Source organism: Vanacampus margaritifer, chromosome 4, assembly GCF_051991255.1.
Source record: "Vanacampus margaritifer isolate UIUO_Vmar chromosome 4, RoL_Vmar_1.0, whole genome shotgun sequence".
NCBI lineage: Eukaryota > Metazoa > Chordata > Actinopteri > Syngnathiformes > Syngnathidae > Vanacampus > Vanacampus margaritifer.
The window spans coordinates 11,866,601-11,886,424 of NC_135435.1; the positions used below are offsets into that span (position 1 = coordinate 11,866,601).

General features: G+C 40.9%; 2 protein-coding genes across 5 annotated transcripts in view; one reads left to right on the forward strand and one right to left on the reverse strand.

Moving 5' to 3' along the window:
* LOC144050462 (protein TANC1-like) overlaps positions 1-19,824 on the forward strand; it is a 48,968-nt gene that overhangs the window by 21,614 nt on the left and 7,530 nt on the right. For both annotated transcript variants that reach the window (XM_077563735.1, XM_077563736.1), the window contains exons 8-21: positions 210-326; positions 1,076-1,366; positions 3,116-3,249; positions 3,911-4,142; positions 5,672-5,838; positions 8,344-8,652; positions 10,673-10,873; positions 11,592-11,695; positions 13,269-13,377; positions 13,506-13,628; positions 14,296-14,532; positions 17,290-17,490; positions 18,156-18,237; positions 19,122-19,255. In XM_077563735.1, the coding sequence (XP_077419861.1) occupies positions 210-326; positions 1,076-1,366; positions 3,116-3,249; positions 3,911-4,142; positions 5,672-5,838; positions 8,344-8,652; positions 10,673-10,873; positions 11,592-11,695; positions 13,269-13,377; positions 13,506-13,628; positions 14,296-14,532; positions 17,290-17,490; positions 18,156-18,237; positions 19,122-19,255 (2,441 nt within the window). The remainder of the gene's footprint in view (positions 1-209; positions 327-1,075; positions 1,367-3,115; positions 3,250-3,910; positions 4,143-5,671; positions 5,839-8,343; positions 8,653-10,672; positions 10,874-11,591; positions 11,696-13,268; positions 13,378-13,505; positions 13,629-14,295; positions 14,533-17,289; positions 17,491-18,155; positions 18,238-19,121; positions 19,256-19,824) is intronic.
* Positions 10,387-19,824, reverse strand: part of wdsub1 (WD repeat, sterile alpha motif and U-box domain containing 1) — a 29,744-nt gene continuing 20,306 nt past the window's right edge. Inside the window, exons 14-15 of one of the 3 annotated variants that reach the window (XR_013293850.1) lie at positions 10,679-10,892; positions 10,387-10,443 (exon numbers count right to left, since the gene is read on the reverse strand). The gene's annotated coding sequence lies outside the window, so the exon portion shown is untranslated. Of the gene's footprint in view, positions 10,444-10,491; positions 10,893-13,868; positions 14,512-19,824 lie in introns of those variants that run through there. The other 2 variants (XM_077563739.1, XM_077563741.1) reach the window with 2 other exon arrangements.

The following is a 19,824-nucleotide window of genomic DNA, read 5'->3' on the forward strand; positions in this document are numbered from 1 at the left end:
TGTCAAACCAAGACGACGTTTCTTCCCTTTTCCTTCCTCCTGACTTGGCCTTGTCGCCGAGTATTTATCATGGAGCGGCAAAACAGATTATTGCTTAGGTTTCCATGGAAACAATAATGAAGTCAAGCCATGAATTTTACACGTGTGAGTTTTTGCCATTGTACGGTTTGTGTATCTTCTTGCCCCTCTCATTATGACTCTCTTGACAGCAACATGCTCCACAAGACTGGAGGATCTGAGCTATCTGGACAACCAACAGGTTGGCGGGCACAGGAACTCCGTCCGCAGGTTTAACACACCCGGACGCACAAATGAGGACACTAAAGGTATTTTATTTGTTAGCCTTGCGATATAAGTGCAGTGTTAAAGGGGAAGTCAACCTAAAAAAAAATCTTGACGATAATATGTTCTATGCAGCCCCGCTAGTCTAAATATGGTATTTTGGTTAATATTGGATTAGTGGAATATGAGTTAAGATGCAAAATCCAGCTGTTTTTATCAATATCAGAAGGCGGCCATTTTGCCACTTGTTGTCGAGTGAAAATAACATCCCAGTTGCGCAAGTCTCCAGTAACAAGCAATCACAGCTCAGCTTCAGAAAACAGGTGAGCTGTGATTGGTCGTTACCTGAGCCCTGAGCAACTGTGATGTCATCTTCAGTCGACGGCAAGTCGCAAAATGGTGAGATGGATAAAAACAGCTGGATTTTGCAACTCATATTCCACAAATGTAATGTTAATCAGAATATCATGTTTAGACCAGTGAGGTTACATATAACATTTTATTGTCAAGAAATGTTTAAGGTTGACTTCCCATTTCAATTTCATTCATTGAAAAGTGAATGATGATGAATATATAAAAAATACAGTGAACCCAGTTTAATTCAAGGTGTATTTTCTCGGTTAGTTTAGCATTTTTTTAATTTGTTGAATTCATTTGCTTTGAAAGCATTAAAGCGTTAGCCAACGTTAGGTTAGGTAACAGTAAAATCTCTGCTTGTACTTTTGACTTTTACCCAAATAAAGGCAATAAATCAGTACTTGCTTCTGCTTGTACTTTTGCCCGCTTTCTCCAGGGAGATTGGCCCATTTCAAACAAGCCGACATCATGCTGAAACCGCTGCTGTTCGAAGTTCCCGGCACCACCGCGGAGACGTCTTTCGTGGGCCGGGATTGGCTCTTCACGCGTCTCGATGAGGTCTTGAGGAAAAGCAGCAACTGCGAGGGAAGAGGGGCCGTCATCGTGGGAAACGCCGGCTCGGGCAAAACTGCTATCATGTGGAGGCTGGTGGCGCTCAGCTGTCATGGCGTGCACACGCAACACGGAGGGCCCGGCATCCCTCACAGTCCGAGCGTTTCTCCCAAATGTAAGTCATTGCTTATCATTCATTACAGGAATCAAATAGAGAATCCCGTACAGGGGATCTCAGTTGAGGTGTGCAAAACATAGTGAACTCCCACTGTATTGTGGCTAAACAAAAACAAGTCAACTATTACTATACTAATTAAATGTGTCACCCATCACCTTTTTCAAAACATCATCTTGTGTCCATTTTTCTCATGGCACAAAAAGATATACTGTTTGGATGATACGTGGTGCAAATGCATAACGACTACAGCTCTGTTCATTTCTCAGCATCACTGCATTATTCATGGACACCTGCACTATACAGTATGTATGTTGCCATTTTTGATGAATATTCAACATGGCTCCAGTTGGAGATGTCGAGAGGAGCCACGGCTGTGCTGCAACTCTCGCTCGGTGTTGTTTTATGTGGATGGACTGCACATTTTACACACATGCTTAATTTAAATAGGCACTAATTAGCTGCAGCAGTGTGGAAAATCTTTTATTCGAGATTCATGATGTCCAGCTAAAGATGCATGTACAGTCCTAGTATGTACTCACCAGTAGAATGAAGGAATGTGAATGCATGTGTCTCCCTAATAATGTTTTTCCCCTACTGCCGCCTTGCACTAATGTATGACATTCCTGGTTGCACCACTAATGAGGACAAAAAGCATACTAGTATATTCTTGGGTGGTCGGATTTTTATTGAGGGATATTATTCATTTCCAAGTGCAAGCACTAAAATCAATAAATAAACAAATAAATCAGTGTACTTACTAGTGATGATTGTACTAGTAGGCAAAAAGTGGCACTTTTAGTGAAAAAAAAAATCATTGATATCCATCCAGTTTAAGGTCCATACTAATACTTGTATGCTATTTGCCCTGATTAGAAAGACAATTCAGCAGTCACTGGTAAAAGACATTTGCATTAACGTTTGTGTAATATTAGGACAAAAGTGGCATTAGTAAGTGGACACAATCTTACTAATGTTACGACACATGCACAAGTGTGTTTTTTGAATCCTTGTACCTCCAAGAGACCCCGTTTTTGGTCTCTCACTAGCAATGCAGTATAGTGGCAAACAGCAGGAGTGGCATGACTCAGGTGGTAGAGAGGTTGTCTTCCAAGATGAAGGTTATGAGTTCGTTCCTCAACGTTTGAATATTATTATTCTTTCAATAAACTGTTCAAATGTACTTTCCGTGTAAAATGTACTTAGAATTTCTGATATGTTCCAAGTAAATTATTACTTTTTTATTATTATTATTTTCTTTCTTTCTTTTTTCTTTCTTTCTTTCTTACAGTGCAAAAGTTAGTAATGGCTCTCAAAGTTAAACCAAACGCTTGGGACTCAAATTTCTTGCTGTGTCTATCTTAATTTTGCATCCTGAAGTAGATTCTACCATGATTTTTATTGTGCACATGTTCTGTATGAAGATTTTCAAAGAATAGGATGCCAAAGTTGTCCAAATAGTGTGCAGAAATGTCATTGTAGTGGAAGGCAGTCATGGAAAAAAATGACCTTACCAATATGACAGACTCGTACTAGTTTGCCGAATTGTCTTACTATTGAGGACAAAGAGTATACTAATCTATGGATCTTATACTGGATAAATGGTAAAAAAAAAAAAAAAAAAAAAAATTTTTAAGCATCCATAGGCCTTTAGCAGTTTTAATTGTTTATGGTTTCCTCCCAACATACCCGCGCTTGCGCTTAAGACATCTTCTAATGAGTATAAATGGCACTTTATGCTCTATTCAGGTGGGGAAAGGCAGCGAAAAGCCGCCTCCAAATCCGAATCCAAAGCCGATTCCCAAATCAACATGAGTGCTGCTTCAGGAGCGGCCGATAGCACAGCACAGAAGCAAGAGCTTGCCAGATGCCTCGCGAACAAGGTACCTTTCAACACCATATGAGTGCTTGTATTCTCACACTTGTGAGAGAAAATCTCACAATTGAGTCTCTTTCGGCAGCCTTACATCACCACAGTATGGATTGCACTTTACTTCATACACAGAGGAAATAATGTTTCATATAATGAGCTGCAAATGTTGACGGAATAAGGGAGTCAGATAGTTAGCTATTAATGTGCAAAGCTGTTTACATTATGTGTGTATATGGAAAGACATGTGGTTAATAAGTAACTAAGTACAATTACTCACTTTGTCACTGTACTTTAAATGGGAGTTTGCAGTTGCTGTATGGCATTGTATGGCATCTCGCATTATATGTTAGCATTAAGCTAGCGGACTCTTGTTAGACTTAATTATTGTACATGGATTAAACATTTTGGTGTTAAATCAATGTTAAATTCTACTTTGTTTTATCTGCTGGTTTTCAAGCATATCAATTGAGAGCTTGTTTGTTTTTTCCATTTCCTTAAAGTGATGTTATATAATATTCTCACAGAAAGACAAAAAATAATGTTTTAAAAAGTGTGGCTTAATAAATTGTGGTATGTTTTTTAAAAAGCGAGTTCACCTATCGTGGGTTTAAGGCTTCACTGTATTTGTAAAAATGACATCATCCACATCTTTAACCTCTTTGTTCTGACAGGTGGTCGCTTACCATTTCTGCCAGGCCGACAACACATACACCTGCCTGGTCCCAGAATTTGTTCACAGTGTCGCCGCCCTGCTGGCCAGATCACCACAGCTCACCCCATACAGGGAGCTGCTAATCCAGGAACCTCACCTCCAGAATATGCTCAGCCTGCGCTCCTGTGTTCAAGACCCCGTAGCTGCCTTCCGAAAGGGCGTCCTGGAACCCATGACCAACTTACGCAAGGGTAATAATGTCAACACACGCACACTCGTAAAAATAAAATGACACCTAAAGACAAGTTCATTTAAAGTTTAAAATGGAATCACTGTAGCCTTTTATTGCCTCCATCATAGGTTGACCGATGACGTCACTAATTTGGGTCCCAGAAAAGTGAGAAAGCAAAGCTCGGTCGTTTGCATACGAATAGAAAATGTGTTATTTTTGCCCTGGTGTCATCATCATCCCACCGGATTTCAAGGTCACTCAATTCCCTGAGGCAGAGGCGGTGGAATGCTTAGGCCATATTAGCCAGCTCACTTTCTTATGATACAGTCAGTCAAGATAGATTGATGTGTTTATTATAGGCCAGCCCTACCGAGGCTAAACAAAGAAGTGGTGTGTCTCCTCCGTCTCTATTAAGCAGGTTAGGGGGAAAATGAAGAGCCCTTGTGCCTCTTGAGAACATGCGAGTCCTTGCATGGCTGCATTGACAGCTTCGATAATTCAAAACAAGATGGATTTCCTGTTTGGTGAGAATAAACAACGATGCCATCCAGACCTTTTCAGTGGGATGTAATCAATATTACAGGTTCCACAACATAGACTTCCAGGAAAACTAAGTTGCACACACAAAGTATAAAGTATATACAGTATTTGGGACATTCCAGAATCGGATGAAGGACAATTTTGAAAAATGGACGATATGTTTTTTAAATTCAGGTAATAAATCATCATATAATTTTATTCATCCTGCTCAAACATTCACAGTTTTATGAGTTGCTGTGTTTGGCTCAACCCTGTTACAGGATCACAAGCACCTGACAAAAAAAAAATGTTTTCAAAGTCCTTTCCAATTAGATAAAGTAAGTACAATTTTGTTTAAAAATGAATTTACTCAAATTTTCTGAAACAGGGTTACAAGTAAAAAGGTTGTAAATCAGTGATAATGCTAGATTTCTTTGCTGTAGTACATGCTAGCTGTGTTTGCTGCTATAATAACTGGTCAGAACAAACATAGCAATATATATAATATATATTTATATTTCTTGATCATATGAGTAACACAATCCAGTATGGCTGGAAACTTTGAAAATAAAGAAATATTGAAGGAAGGACTTACCAGGGTCAGAGTAATAAGATCGATGACATCATTTCTGCTGAGTCATGTAGTTTCCTTTTTTTCTCTCTCTCTCTCTCTACATGGCCAAAAACGAGCGGCACAACGCACAGCATAATTACTACGATTTAAAATGTGCATGATAACATAAAATGTTTTAACAATTACATGGTAGACAATATCCACAAAGTCATGAAAACTTAAGCACATTTGAAACGTATTTTCATCAAGAGCTATCTGGTGTTTCAGTTACTTTTCAGAAATACTTTTACAGCAGTTACATTTGGTCTCAGAACAACTATAATTTACACAACAAGGGCACATTTTGTATTTTGTGCATGACCCATATCTCTAACATTCCATCTTTATTTTGCCCCCCCCATAGAGCAATGTGCAGTATTGGCACTTTGTCACAGGCACTTTATTTGCCTTTCCAGAGCGAAGGCTGCCTGAAGACGACTACATCATCTTGGTTGACAGTCTCAATGAGGCGGAATTCCATAAACCAGACTACGGGGACACCATTGCCACCTTCATCACCAAGATCGTCTCCAAGTTCCCCGTCTGGCTCAAACTTGTGGTCACAGTGAGGACGGGCCTCTTGGTGAGAGACACGCACTCCTCAACAAAAAAGTTCAGGATATGCGCTCTGTGATTGACTGGCGACCAGTCCAGGGTGTACGTGTATCCTTCCTCCATCCTAATTAAGACTATCCACCACTTGAAACCAAACCGACAGAGGCATTCTTCATACCATTATCTCCCTACACTCCCCTTGCTTGGATGTTTGACATCCAGTCTTACTGTCATGGTATAGACATTGCGGCTTTTGGCACGTGCTGCCGTTGCTCAATCCGCTCGCTAATCCCAGCAAACAGTGGCTGCATCTGTCAAAAGCTCGAGCCAAAAACTCCAAATGCTGTATGGATTACAGTGTGAATGGATGTCAACGCTACGCGGAGTCAGTTGCGAGTCTGGAGCTTGTCAAGCAGCCAGTCGGTTATATAATTGAATTAGTGATTTGGAGGGCATGTTGGCCATGATGCATTTACAAGTCAGCAGGCATTAGATACTGAAGGACAAAGATAAAAGACACACCTACAAAAATCCCACCTTCCCTGTCATTCTCAGACCCCGTTGGAGCATTACCGATATATTCATCCATATAAAATTTTGCACATTGTTTTGAACAGAGCTGGGTGGTGCTTTTGGTATCTGGGACCTCAGGGAGGATATTCCCAATTTAATCCACCTCTTAATATCGCCACTCTCACATTGCAACTTGGCTGTAACAAATTTTGCTCTGTCCAACCAATCAGGATTGAAAAAATGCAGATATTTTTCCCTGTGAGGCGGATTAAAACCTGATTGGTTGAAAAATCAGTCTCATCGTTAAGTTACAAGGGCCACCACTCTTGATTGTGAACCAGCTGGGCTGATTAGATTGACTTGACGAAAAAAGAAAAAAAAAACATCTGTCAAACACTACCAAATGAGAATAAAGTATTTGGAAGAACTAAATACAATTTAATGGCACAAATACAACCATTTATGTTGTAAATGTAGTTCAGTGCTTTGTAGCACCAGCAACTCTGGTTCTAAAAGTGTGAATTCACAAGTTAATTGCTTATGGTTATTGCTGTTATTATTAAAGCCCGGCATGCAATTAATGAGTCGTAGCTGTTTGTGGCCGGTGTTGAGCATTTGAGGATAGCAAGAGATGGCAGGAGATGAGAATATGCGTATCTGGGAGAAAGAAGCCTGTGAGCTGTGCTGCTGCTTGAGTCATTGTCACACTATTTACTGTACTGCATCCCATGGCTCTGCGTGACTCAGAGACATCTGAGCAACCGGTCGGTCTTGATTTAAGTGCTTTTAGTTAAAGCACAAAAGGACCCGGCCTAGAATTTTTCACATGCTGAATTCTCTTGTGACTCAATAAGTAGAGATAATAACAACTATGTGTAAAAATGTTGTGAAGAAATTGCATGTGAATGTCAAAGAGCTAACACTGAACTGAAATTCTGCAGAATTGATCAAATTGTTGAAGGTGAAGCCTGAAGTCTACCGTACAAGAAATGTAGTAATCTAATTTCATTTTATACCACACACTATTCAAAAGGCCATAGACAGGCTACAGATATTTGAACACAAGCAGTGCAGCAACACATGTAGACAGACAGTATAGCAATACTCATAGGCACATATTCTTTATCTCTTGTAGTTAACGACTATTCTGCAGCTTACTGAGTCAGGTGTGAAACTCTTCTTCGTGTATTGCATACATCTGTAATATTACACTGCCCCCTTGTGGCCAAGGTGCACACATCAGAGAACAATTGTGGGTCAAGAATGAATTCATGGCATTTCTGTTACTTTCAATGGGAAAAGATGATATATTTTTAGTTAAAAGTGCAGTCTATGAACACATTTATCGTATTAATCAAAAATATCTCATAATTTGGGAATTTTAGTGTGAAAAGTGTAGAATTTAGTGAATGTGGAAAAAAAAAATTCCCAAGAAATTCTGAATGAGTTGAACAGTTTAAATTTTGAATGGAAAAGATGGGTAACTTTTTGTTGTTGTTGCCCATTCATTCATTGTCTTCACTATTTGAATTAATGATAATAATATAGCATTTTATAAATATATGAAAAATTGTTTGAAAAAATTATATATGAACTATGCTATAAAATATGGGCGGCACGGTGGCTGACTGGTTAGCACGTCCGCCTCCCAGTGCAGAGGACGTGAGATTGAGTCCGGGCTTCGGCCTTCCTGGGTGGAGTTTGCATGTTCTCCCCGTGCTTGCGTGGGTTTTCTCCGGGTACTCGGGTTTCCTCCCACATTCTAAAGACATGCATGGCAGGTTATTTGAACACTCCAAACTGTCCGTAGGTGTGATTGTGAGTGTGAATGGTTGTTCGTCTCTGTGTGCCCTGCGATTGGCTGGCAACCAGTTCAGGGTGCACCCCGCCTACTGCCCGAAGCCAGCTGGGATTGGCTCCAGCAACCCCCGCGACCCTTGTGAGGGCAAGCGGTTAAGGAAATGGATGGATGGCTATAAAATATGAAAACATATGCTGTGATACATGTTTTCTCTTGCAGGAAATAACCACCCTGCTCCCGTTCTCTGGCATCTCGCTGGACATCCTGCCCGACAGCAGCGAGCTGGGAGCCGACCTGAGCGACTACATCCATCACCGGGTGAGCGGCAGCGCCCAGGTCGCCGCCAACGTCACCACGCCCACGGGCTCCGCTCCCGACCCGCTGCTCCTCAGCAAGTTCAGCAGTCACCTGACCACACGCAGCAACGGCTCCATCCTCTACCTCCAGCTGACCCTGGATCTGTTCCACAAAGGGCATCTGGCACTGAAAGGGGGGAACTACCTGGTTGTGCCTGTGTCGCTATCAGAGGTCAGCTGGTGAATAGTTGTCGAGTGTGTGTGCTGTTGAATCAGGCATTGTTTTTTTCCCCCCTTTTTTCTGGGCGATTGTGTTCTTTTGGTGAGTGTGTGAAGGTTTTTGATGTGAGTAAGAATTTATTTTGTGAGCTTTTCTGTTTTTTGGGGGTGATTTTTGTGTGAGAAAGAGAAGTTTTAGGGGTAAGAGATTTTTTTTCATTTTAATAGTTTTTTAATAAATTTTTATTTTTTAATTAAGCGTGAGAGCTTTTTGATGAGTGTGAGATCATTTTGGTGGCAGTGAGCATTTTTTTGTGCACCAGGTTTTTGGTGAGAGTGTTCATGTGAGTTTTTCTGTGTGTGAGTGAGAGGTTTTTGTTGAGAGAGAGGTTTTTGGGTGTAAATGAGAGGTTTCATGGCGAGACTGAGGATTTTTGGTTTCTTGAGAGAGGATTTTGTTTGGTGTTTAAGTGAGAGGTTTTTTGTTAGTGATTTTTTTTTGTCTAAATTTTTGGTGTAGCTTGTAAGTGAGAGTTTTTTTGTAAATGTGAGCGGTATTGTTTTGCATTTTTTGGGTGTGTGTGAGGGCTTTATTGATTGTGAGAGGATTTTTTTGGGCAAGCGTGAGTGTTAGTGTTTTTGTGTGAGAGTTTTTGTGAGTATGAAAAAAAAGGCATGATTTTTGGTGAGTGTGAGTCTTTTTTTTCTTTTTCTTTTTAGTGAGTCATTTTTTGCGTGCACACGAAAAAACATCTCACACTTAATAAAATAAAACCCACCAAAAATCCTTAGACTTACCATAAAACCTCTCGTTCACACCCAAAAACCTCTCACGAACCCCAAAAACCTCTCACTAACCCCAAAAGACTCATCCTCACCAATAACCTCTCAGTCAACAAAAAAAACCTCTTATGCCAAAAAACACATTTTTTGTGTCTGATTTTGTTGTTATGAGTTTTTGATGTTTTTTTTTTTTAATTAATGTGAGATGTTTTGTTATGTGTGTATGATGTTGATTTTTTTTGGTAAGTGTGATAGGTTTTTAGTGTGTAAGAGTTTTTTGGTCATTTTTTGATTTGTTTGTTGAGGTGTTAGGTCAGTGCGAGAGGCTTAATGGTGTGATGGAGGTTTTTTGGTGACTGTGAGCTATTTTTTTTCGGTGTGAGTGGAGCAAGTTCTTTGGTGTGACAGGTTTTTACTGAGTCTTTTTGGTAATTTACAGACTTTTGCCTTGTATTGTTTTTGAGAGAGTTTTTGATGTGATTTGTGTATGAGAATCTTTCAGCGTGTGAATGGATGAGCCTGACAGTTTTGTTTTTTAAGCTTGCTAGAGGTATTTTTGTGTGTTGAAAAACATTGAAAAAGTTCAAGTAATAAAAAAAATTATAATTGAGAAAATAATGCTACAATACATATCCCATTTGCTTAGTCTTGATTTGAAAGTTCATCTAAGTAAAATTCAGTTATTTTGTTGTACCAAGTCTTCATCCAATGTGTTGCCAGCATTCTGTTGTGTGCGCTGGAGAACAAATCCCCGAGAAGAAAACACTAGAGAATTTCACAATGTGCATTAGCAGAATTAAAGAACACATTTGTTGATGAGCGAGGCCCAGTGTTGACAAAAACAAGCGCAGAGCAACGCGGGGGGCTGCCATTGTTCCAAAATGTTCCACACAAAGTTGACAAATCTGTGATCAAGGATGAAAGATTTTGAAAGGGCACGGAAATAGCTCCCAGCGAATGACTGACACTTTTTGATGTTGCGTCATCAACAGTCTGAAGGAGTGCAGCAGATGAGCACGGCCTGAAAACACCACCACTTTATGACTGCATGAAAGCTTTGCATCCTTGCTCTACTCAATCCATTGTGTATTCTATTTATCACATATGCCTACATCTCAATTAAAATAAATAAAGACATGAATTCATTTCATTGCATTTCAGTGCCACCTCAGCTCTTGAGCAGTTTTGTTGTTCAGATATTTACCGTATGTCAACAACAGCGTTAATTTTAAGATGTGAACCTGTGTTAGGTGTACCTGCTGATGTGCCGCGTGAGCTTCCCTGACAAAGACGTCTTTGAGCGAGTGCTTCCGGTGCTAAATGTGGCCCTGGCGTCGCTGCACCCGCTGTCGGATGAGCAAATGTTCCGGGCGCTCAATGCGGGCAACGTGAGGGGGGAGCTGGAGTGGAAGGACTTTCAGCAGAGATTGGACAGCCTGGCTGGATTCATGGTGAGATTCTGAGCTGCTCCTGAGCAAAATAGAATTTTGGGGATATTTATTCCTGACAAAAAAAAAAAGATTGTTGATCATTCATACACCTTGCAGCAGTGTTGCAAGACAGATTGGTCTTGATTTACACAACATTCCAAGTGCACAAGTGTTTAAGTATGAAGTGAGATATCATCTCAAGCTACTATAGGAAACTCATAGGCACCAAGTACAACAAATGCAATTTTCAATCTCAGTGGTTCTTAAAGGGATACTTGACCCATTTTCAGCAGTAAGCTGTTAATGACTTAATATTTTGTCTATAATTGATTTGATAACTTACATTATTTTTCATGTACAATTAATACCTTTAATAACACATCTTGCCTCTTGCTGTTGACTGAAAATGACACCAAGTGTGCTCATGTAACGGCCAATCGTGGCTCAGTTTGCAAATGTCACATGACCAAACCCAGAAAACAGGTATTGTTGAGCCCCCACCCCCAAAAATAAATAAATAAATCACATTTTATTTGTCAATATATAAGAGTTCTGTGAATGCACATAGGAATCTGAAGATCTGCTGTTGGTTATAACTCTTCACTTCTTATATTCATGATATTCAGTAGGTAAGCAACACCTGCTATTTACGTTTACAAAGGACAGTTAAGGACAAACACGCCTTTTGGGAAGTCGTTTAATTAAAGTTGAAAAGTTGTTGTCTTGCACGTGCCGACAGGTGAAACGCAGAGATGGCACACGCATGCTGTGCCACCCCTCCTTCAGAGAGTGGCTCGTCTGGAGGTCAGATGGAGAAAGCAACGACTTCATCTGTGAACCAAGGTCAGACTCGACACCAAAATACAAAACATAAGTATTTTTTGAAGGGTGTGTGTGTGTGTGTGTGTGGGGGGGGGGGGGTACATTCAGATAAGTGCAAATCTGCGATGTAGAGTGACCTTTTAAAAACAGCTTTATTCCTCCCACATGGATTAAACACATTTAAAATGATTAAACACAATTAGGCTGGCTAAAACACACTTTTAAAGTATTCCTTAGTGGCTGTGCTCAACATTGTTGTCAATAAAACGTTAAATTAAATATAATAATTTTGTTTTATGTAATCATGAATAGTTAATAATAAATAAAATAATATTAAATAATATAATTATTTAATGTAATTACTTTAATGTTAAATTTGTGTAATTGCCAGTGCATAATGTGAAACCAGAGGTAGAGAGAGAGACAGAGAGAGAGGGGGGGTTGAACAGCAAATACGGGGAAATAAACGGCCAGAGTTATTTTGTAAATACGATGTCGGAAATGATCATTTAATCACCTGACTTCGGCATCTGTCAGTCACGATGAGTCTCGACGTGATGCGAGTTGAAAAAAAAAGTGGTAGCTAGTGTGCCTGCCATCGTCGCCGTCATGCTTTGCAAACTAAAAAAAAAAAGAAGCGGCACGCAAAAAAGAAAAGACAAAAAAAACATGACGTTAAAGCTATTGGAAGAGATGTGATAGACGTGGTTTGAGTCTAGGCCATTAGCAAAATCTAGTGTCCCGCTCCCATCGGAGTCGAGCTGTAGCTTGCCGGCAGCTCGCTCCATCGCAGAAGCGACCCTTCAGCCGCATGTCGCTTCTCCCGGCGGTCAAAAGGCGGCTTCCCGGTGTCCCCGCCGCCTACGCAGCCTCAGGGGATGAATTTTACGCCAAATGCAAAAAGCTAATATCGCATTTGGCTTAGGCGCTCTGGACCATTCTCCAGATACAATAAACAAGGAAACAGGTGTTTGTCTGACAAAGGCTACTTTAGACCTATAGGAGCGTCGTAAATGACTTCGCTGAGCGCGGCGCGCAGATGAGCTTCTAATGAGTGAGTATAGCTACAAATTATTTTTGTTATGAAGTGCAGTTAGTGGGATTCAAATCTATGGCAAATTACTTTATTGTGTTTTGGTGCCATAGTGAGCCTTTTGCACAGCGTGTTCAAACAGATTTAAAAGTTGTAAAACAGAATATATTGTATTGGAAGACTTTTGTGGTATTTTTAATGTTTAATATAGATGTCACAATATTAAAATTGGAGGCCCTGCAAAAGCACTTCTCTCCAAAGACTGACGGGAACGTTTGTGCTTGTGTGGGCGGTGGATGGGGGGAAAATTGGAGGGGGGGGGGGCTCTCAGCATGGTGTTACGCCACATTATAGAGGGGCTAATTTATTGTAAACACCTATAAAAAAAAAACAATCACTTAAAAATCTGCTATAAAACAGGTGGGATGGGTGGGGGCGGACAATAGACAGCGATGTAGCGGTGGTTCACTGTAGTCTCATAAGAAAATACTGTAATGTGACCAAATCTATCCTGGGGACAGAGGAAGTTTTCATTTAATGAAACTTTACGCATGCCTGCAGGAACGGCCATGCTCTCCTGGCATTCATGTTCTCCAGACAGGAAGGCAAGTTGAATCGTCAGCAGACCATGGAATTGGGACACCACATCCTCAAGGCTCACATTTTCAAGGTGAGCAAGTCGGTGAACTCGCTCCCTCTTGAACCTTTTAGACCTCAGCCAGCCATTTAACACCTGACCTGAACATATTGTAGGTCGGTGTTTCCTTTGAATTTCTCTCTTTCCTTTTGTTTACATAGGGTCTGAGTAAGAAAACCGGCGTGTCCTCCACTGTCCTGCAGGCCATGTGGGTCAGCTGCAGCACAGACAGCCTCTCTGCTGCACTCGCATCCCTAAGGAACCTCTACACACCTAATATCAAGGTGAAATCTGATACACATATAGGATTGCAAAATTCCCGAAATTTTCTAGGAAAAAAATAAATAGGAAATAACTAAATTGAAGGTAGGCTCCAATGGGGAACTTTCATAGTTTATATTAGGGGCCAAACAAAATTTATTTTTTAGGCAGATTTAAATTCTGGTATTTGGCAGAATATAATTCTGATAACTGATTAATTTAAAATAATATAAATGAATTAAAGAAATATTTTTGGGGTCCTTAACACTTAACTTAACAACAGAAAAAAATTGGCAAATTGATGTGAAAAGATTAATCGTTGGCCCCCAGTTATTCTTCTTTAGTAGGCCACAAAAAATGATGTGGTTGCTTGGTTCTGGTCTTGCGTTTGACACCTGTGTCGTATGGCAACCCATTAATCTCAGTTAGGGCAGACACCGCAGTGTGAGCCAATACTCCATAACACACATGCTTGAGAAATAAGAATCTATCACCTCATTGGGAGAGAGTTCAATACTATGAAAACATGATGACCTTCACAAAGGGAGGTTTATTGTGTATGTGTTATAATGAAAAAAAAAATCATGTCATTATGGGGCGTTGTGTATAGAATTTTAAAGAAACACTTTTTTTTTACAAGAAGACCAATATTAGATGCACCGTGAATGTTGTTCCTTCCACCCCATCTAGGTGAGCCGCCTGCTGATGCTCGGCGGCGCGAATGTGAGCTGGTATACCGAGGTGGTGGGACACGCCCCTATCCTGGCTGTCCACGCCCACCTGGGACACGTGGAGATGGTGGGCCTGTTGATGGAAATGGGCGCGGCCGTGGACGTGAGCACGGACAGCGGCATGACGCCTCTGTGCCTGGCGGCAGCTGCGGGTCACGCGGGCGTCGTCAGCCTGCTGTGCAAGAAAGGGGCCAAGGTTCGGAGCTCACGCGCGTTGGAAAACCCTTTAAGCTGTTATTCCAGTAAAAAGTTAATATTTTGTATATAATCAATTTAATTTAAAAAAATAATTAACAACATCATTTTCCATGTACAATTAATACTTTTAAAACACATTTTGCCACTTGCTGTCGACTGAAAATGACATCACAGGTGCTCAGGAAACATAACGACCAATCACGGCTCACCTGTTTTCCGGGTTTGGTCATGTGATGTTAGCAAACTGAGCCATGATTAGATGTTACCTGTTTCCTGCGCGATGTCATCTTCAGTCGACAGCAAGTGGCAAAACGTGTTTTAAAATGTATTTATTGTTCATGAAAAAATAATTAAGTTATCACATTCATTATAGATAATTATCTTCTTATTGCTGAAAATGGCTAAATGAGTCAAGTATCCCTTTAAAGCAATACTAAATACTTTAATTCATATTTTCATAATTCTGCTGATGAAATATTGATTTACAGCTAGAATAATGAAACCTTTTGCAGACTGCTTTACGACATGCATGCTTTCCCCAGTCGGTCCAGACGAAGTCGAGTCAAACGTCTAAGCGCGATTACTGTTATCATGCAGAAGCTAAAAAACACCCCAAGAAATATAGATTTTTGTCCGAGGCGACAATAATAATAATGATGATAAAAAGCCTACCTGGATGTGGTTAAAAACGCAGGCGGAAGACGGGGGGATTTCCAAACGACGCTGCCTTTGTGGCGACTCGGCTCTTTTTAGGAGGTAGCTTTCCATGCTCAAATAAAAAATAATAATGCTAATATTAGCTATTGGAAAATTGTGTGGTAGCAATAATTAGGCATCAGCTTGATAGTTTGCCTTTCCACACTGACCCGACCGGCCACGCAACACTCAAAAGTTGTGTTCTTTCTTGTTTACGAATGCTTGTGAATGCATCGCGGGAAGGGAGGGAGGGGGGGAGCGCAGCCGTTTGTGTGTACAATAAAGAAGGTAAGATCACAACCACAGTCTGCTGTTAACATACTTCAGAAACGTTACAATGCCGTGTAAAGAAAAAATTGAAAATAGCCACTAGAAACAATGTAATTCAGTCCAACTGCGGACGCCTTGGACGTCCGGATTTCACGATACGCGCTTGGCCTCATGGGAAATGTGGTTCTTTCAAGGGAAATTCAAGGGAAAACAACACCGCTTTTGTCCAAAGGTGCCGCCATAATCAACGAAAGCCAAATGCTGCTTTGCTCTGCTTTAAGGTCCATGCACTACTACACTGACTCTTTGTCCTCACTAATAAGACAATTCAGCTTTTTTTTATTGCAACTAGTGCCACTTTTCGCTTCCTATTACGACCTTAAAGGTGCATTGTGCCGTTTGAAAAGGTAACACTAAAGCTTTTTCTACATCATGCATGCTCCTGAGTCCTGACATTTTTCTCTGACTGCACCTATCAGCTTTTATCTTCCCTTTATAGTAGAGTGTGCGGACCCTTACACTCCACAGTTTCTTCGGAGAGGGGAGGGGTGGAGACTGGAGTGGTGTAGGGTGACACCATGCACGTCCCCGCAGAGTAGCGGACATGTGGCGTGCACTTAAGATGGCGCACGTACTCGCTCGCGCACCATGAACGAGCCTGACACAGATGCTGTAGTTACGCTTTGGGCCAGAGGTGGCAGTTACGAGTATAAAAGTGACAAACTGCACAACGAGCCTTTAAGTTGGATATCCTGAATATCGAATTAAAGCTGTTCAGGCAAAGCTCCTATTTAATGCAACAACTAAGGTCCAGGAAGCTAAAAATACATGACGCATTACAACTACTTGGGCCTACTGTTGTTTCTAGTACAGCAGAGTAGTTGACTAGTAAGGTTAAATAGTAGTCGGTCAATAGTAGCACTAGTAGCAGATTTTTTTGTGTGTAATTCTACTTGTTTTGTTCTACTAGTGTGCTGAATTATCTTACTAGTAACATTTTTGAATGACTGTCAACTACTGTGTGACATTTTTATACATTAGTAGGACGACTCGTGCCACTTTTATCCTTCAAGTACAGCTTCAAGCTATTTGAGAATTTATTCAATATCTTTGATATCCAGTTTAGGTGCACTAATTATTCTACAAGTGTGCTAGATTGTTTTACTAGTGAGGACGAGAAGAGTATTAGAACATGGGACTTGAAACTTGATATCAAGAATATAAAAAAACAAATGCTCAAATGGCTTCCTCATAACTTATTTGAAAATTTATTTGAGTATTTATTCAAGACTCCTCATGTACTAATACACTTTTGACCTAACTAGTAGGACCTCTACATATCACTAGTGAGGCAAAAGCACTCTAGTTGACAATTGCATGCTACTGATCATGCTAGCGATGTTATTCTAGTATGAGCAAACAAGTGCACATTTTTGCTTCACTAGTTGTCCTACTCATTTGCCAAAGTTGCCCTACTAGTGTGAAGACACGGCATACAGTAGCGGCGGGGGAAAAAATGTTACAAATAAAACACGGCCATTCTACTAGTGCTCTGAATTGTCTTACCAGTGAGGGCAAAAAGTGTAGTAGTCCATGGACTTGGATCTGGATATCAAGGATATGGACTGAATGCTCAAACAGCCCCAAGCAATTGGCTGGCTGGCTTGCCCTGTTGCGGCGTCTATTCTGGGAGACAGATGACAACAGCAGGCCTCATCTAGGCCAGCGCGCCTTGGAAGCGATGGCCAGGATCGGCGCAAATCCCTCTGTGTGCTCCTCCATTTGCCAGGTGGGCCAGGCTGATAAGAATGGCCAGTGTGCGCTGCTCCACAGTGCACTAAAAGGCCACATGGAGATCATCAGCATCTTGCTGGGACAAGATTGGGGACCCGAAAATGCCGGCGAGCCACAGCAGCACCAGAAGACCACTGGGAAAAAGCAGGCCGTGCAGCAGGCGGTCACAGCCGCGGCCAGCGTAGGACACACACAGGTACACAACACCGAGCAACAACAACTCAGCCTAGCCGGTTGTATGTCGCTTTCCTATACACTCTCAAAACATGTTAACATTTACTCCCAATATTTCTTGGGAGCTGCTGCTCAGAATTTTCCAAGAATAGTAACGTTTCACTTGTCATAGTAATCATCATTCATGATTGGAACCCTCGGATAGCTCAAATGTAGCAAAACGTCCCAGAAACACCAAATGTGCAAATAGTAGCAGTTCTATACATTTCAATGAAATTTCACAATTTTGGAAAATATAAAAAATGTCAGGAAAATTCAGAATTTTATTTTATTTTTATTTTTTTAAATCAATTTGATTAAAATGATCAATGGTGTCATTTAAAATTCCAAACTTTTATCAAAACAGGATGGACTAAAACACAGATTAATTTTACCTTCTTCCATGTAGTGAACGAGCATTCAATATTCCTGACTATCACTATTCACCGCTGGCATAGATGAAGAAAATGTTTCTTTGTAGTAAATAATCATTTTCTGACCAATTCAGTGAAATGGGTTATTTTCCCTCAGAAGTGGTTGAAAATCACTGACAAGGAGCACAGTGTCTGCCCTTGCTTTTATAACAATGTTTTTTCTCTCTCTCTGTGCACAACACAACTCTGAGACTAAATTGTGTTTTTCCTGCAGGTGGTAAAGAGCCTGCTGGACTTGGAAGATGAACAGCTGGCAGTGCAGATGGACGCTCACGATTCTCTCTGGGGAGAAACTGGTGCGTTTCTTCCATCGCTCACATCCATTTAGCATTTCTCCCTTCCGTGTGCTACAGTCATCCATTTGACCCACCTGACGTGGAGTTGTGTGCTACTGTATATAAAAACCTTCCTGCCTTGCATGTGCATGGACAGCAAAGTTCTTTGACTGTAAAGATTGACAGCAATCAATCGTTGGCAGTAGTAGCTGTTGATTCAGTTGTCATTTTTTTGTGAAAATGGAGAGCATCACATTCATCAGGAGGAACATGCTACCCTGCCACATTTGCAGCATGTCTTATTCAATTCTAACACACTTGACCTGTTATTGCAAATGCAAGCGCAGTTTAGGTCCATTTCCTGAGAGCATCACAGAGGAGGTCTGTGTTATCTGTGCTTGCTGCTCCATTAGAGTGTAATTTGATTACACTGTACTCTCCAGTGCCACAGTGATGAGATAGAACGCTTGTTTGCATGAAGTAGCCTCTCAAATGTTCACATTTGCATGACCATTAATCTTTCATTAATCTTTCTTGGGCTTGAGAAATGCTGGCAGGGCCATGATAGGCCCACGCACGTTCAGTTTCATCCCATTTGAACAGTCATTTAGAGAGCCCTCAGTGGTCAGACTCCTTCATACTTTGTATACTATTGTCTGAATAGGTTGCTGTTCAGCATCGCACAATAAAGTACTTAGTAATTTGCATTTAAAAGGTGACTTCTCTGGCGTGTCTACTGGAAGAGAACATCCGATGTAACGCTGCACAAGTCCTGATTGAAAATAGTTGCATTTTCTTTGCCAGACTAATTATGATAAATGTCCCCTTCCTTTAGCTTCTACTTCTCCCTCCATGATGCATTCTTCTCCACCTTATCTCATCTCACACTCTCTTTTTTTTCCCAGTGCTGAGTGCAGCAGCAGGCAGGGGGAGGATGGAGGTGTGTGTGCTCCTTTTGGACCGAGGGGCAGGGCTGGAGGTGGCAAACCGTAGAGGGATGGTCCCCCTCCTCAGCGCGTCCAAACACGGACACACACAGGTGACGACAGAACTGCATTCCTCTATTTGATTTTCTAATGGACAATTTATATAATCATACATTCATTTATGTAAATTTTTACATAGCTAAAACTTTCACATATTGCTGGCGTCTGAAAAAACAGACGTGTGTCGAGCCAATTGCATTGCATCGTCAAAGAGGGCAAGCGATTTTTAGCACTTTAGATTGGTCAATAATTTGTGACAATAACAGACCTACCAATAGTTTAGATCTAGATATGTGACAAAATATGAAATTGACTAATGCATTTTTTCGTTCAACACAATGTTCAGATGTTTTGCGGCTCCAGACAGATTTTTTGTTATTTATTTTGCATAAAATGGCTCTTTTGACAGTAAAGGTGGCTGACCCCTGATTTAGTTTGGTCCCTAACACTACGTATATGGTTTTCACAGTTTTAACAGCCTTCTGAAAGACATCATGACTACAATGTGGCCTGCGCCGACAATGAGTTTGACACCACAGAGAGAGACAGAGAGAGCACAGTCAATGTTTAGTGAAGCTAATGGGGTGTGACTTACAAATGTATAACAGAGAAGCTCGGAGCA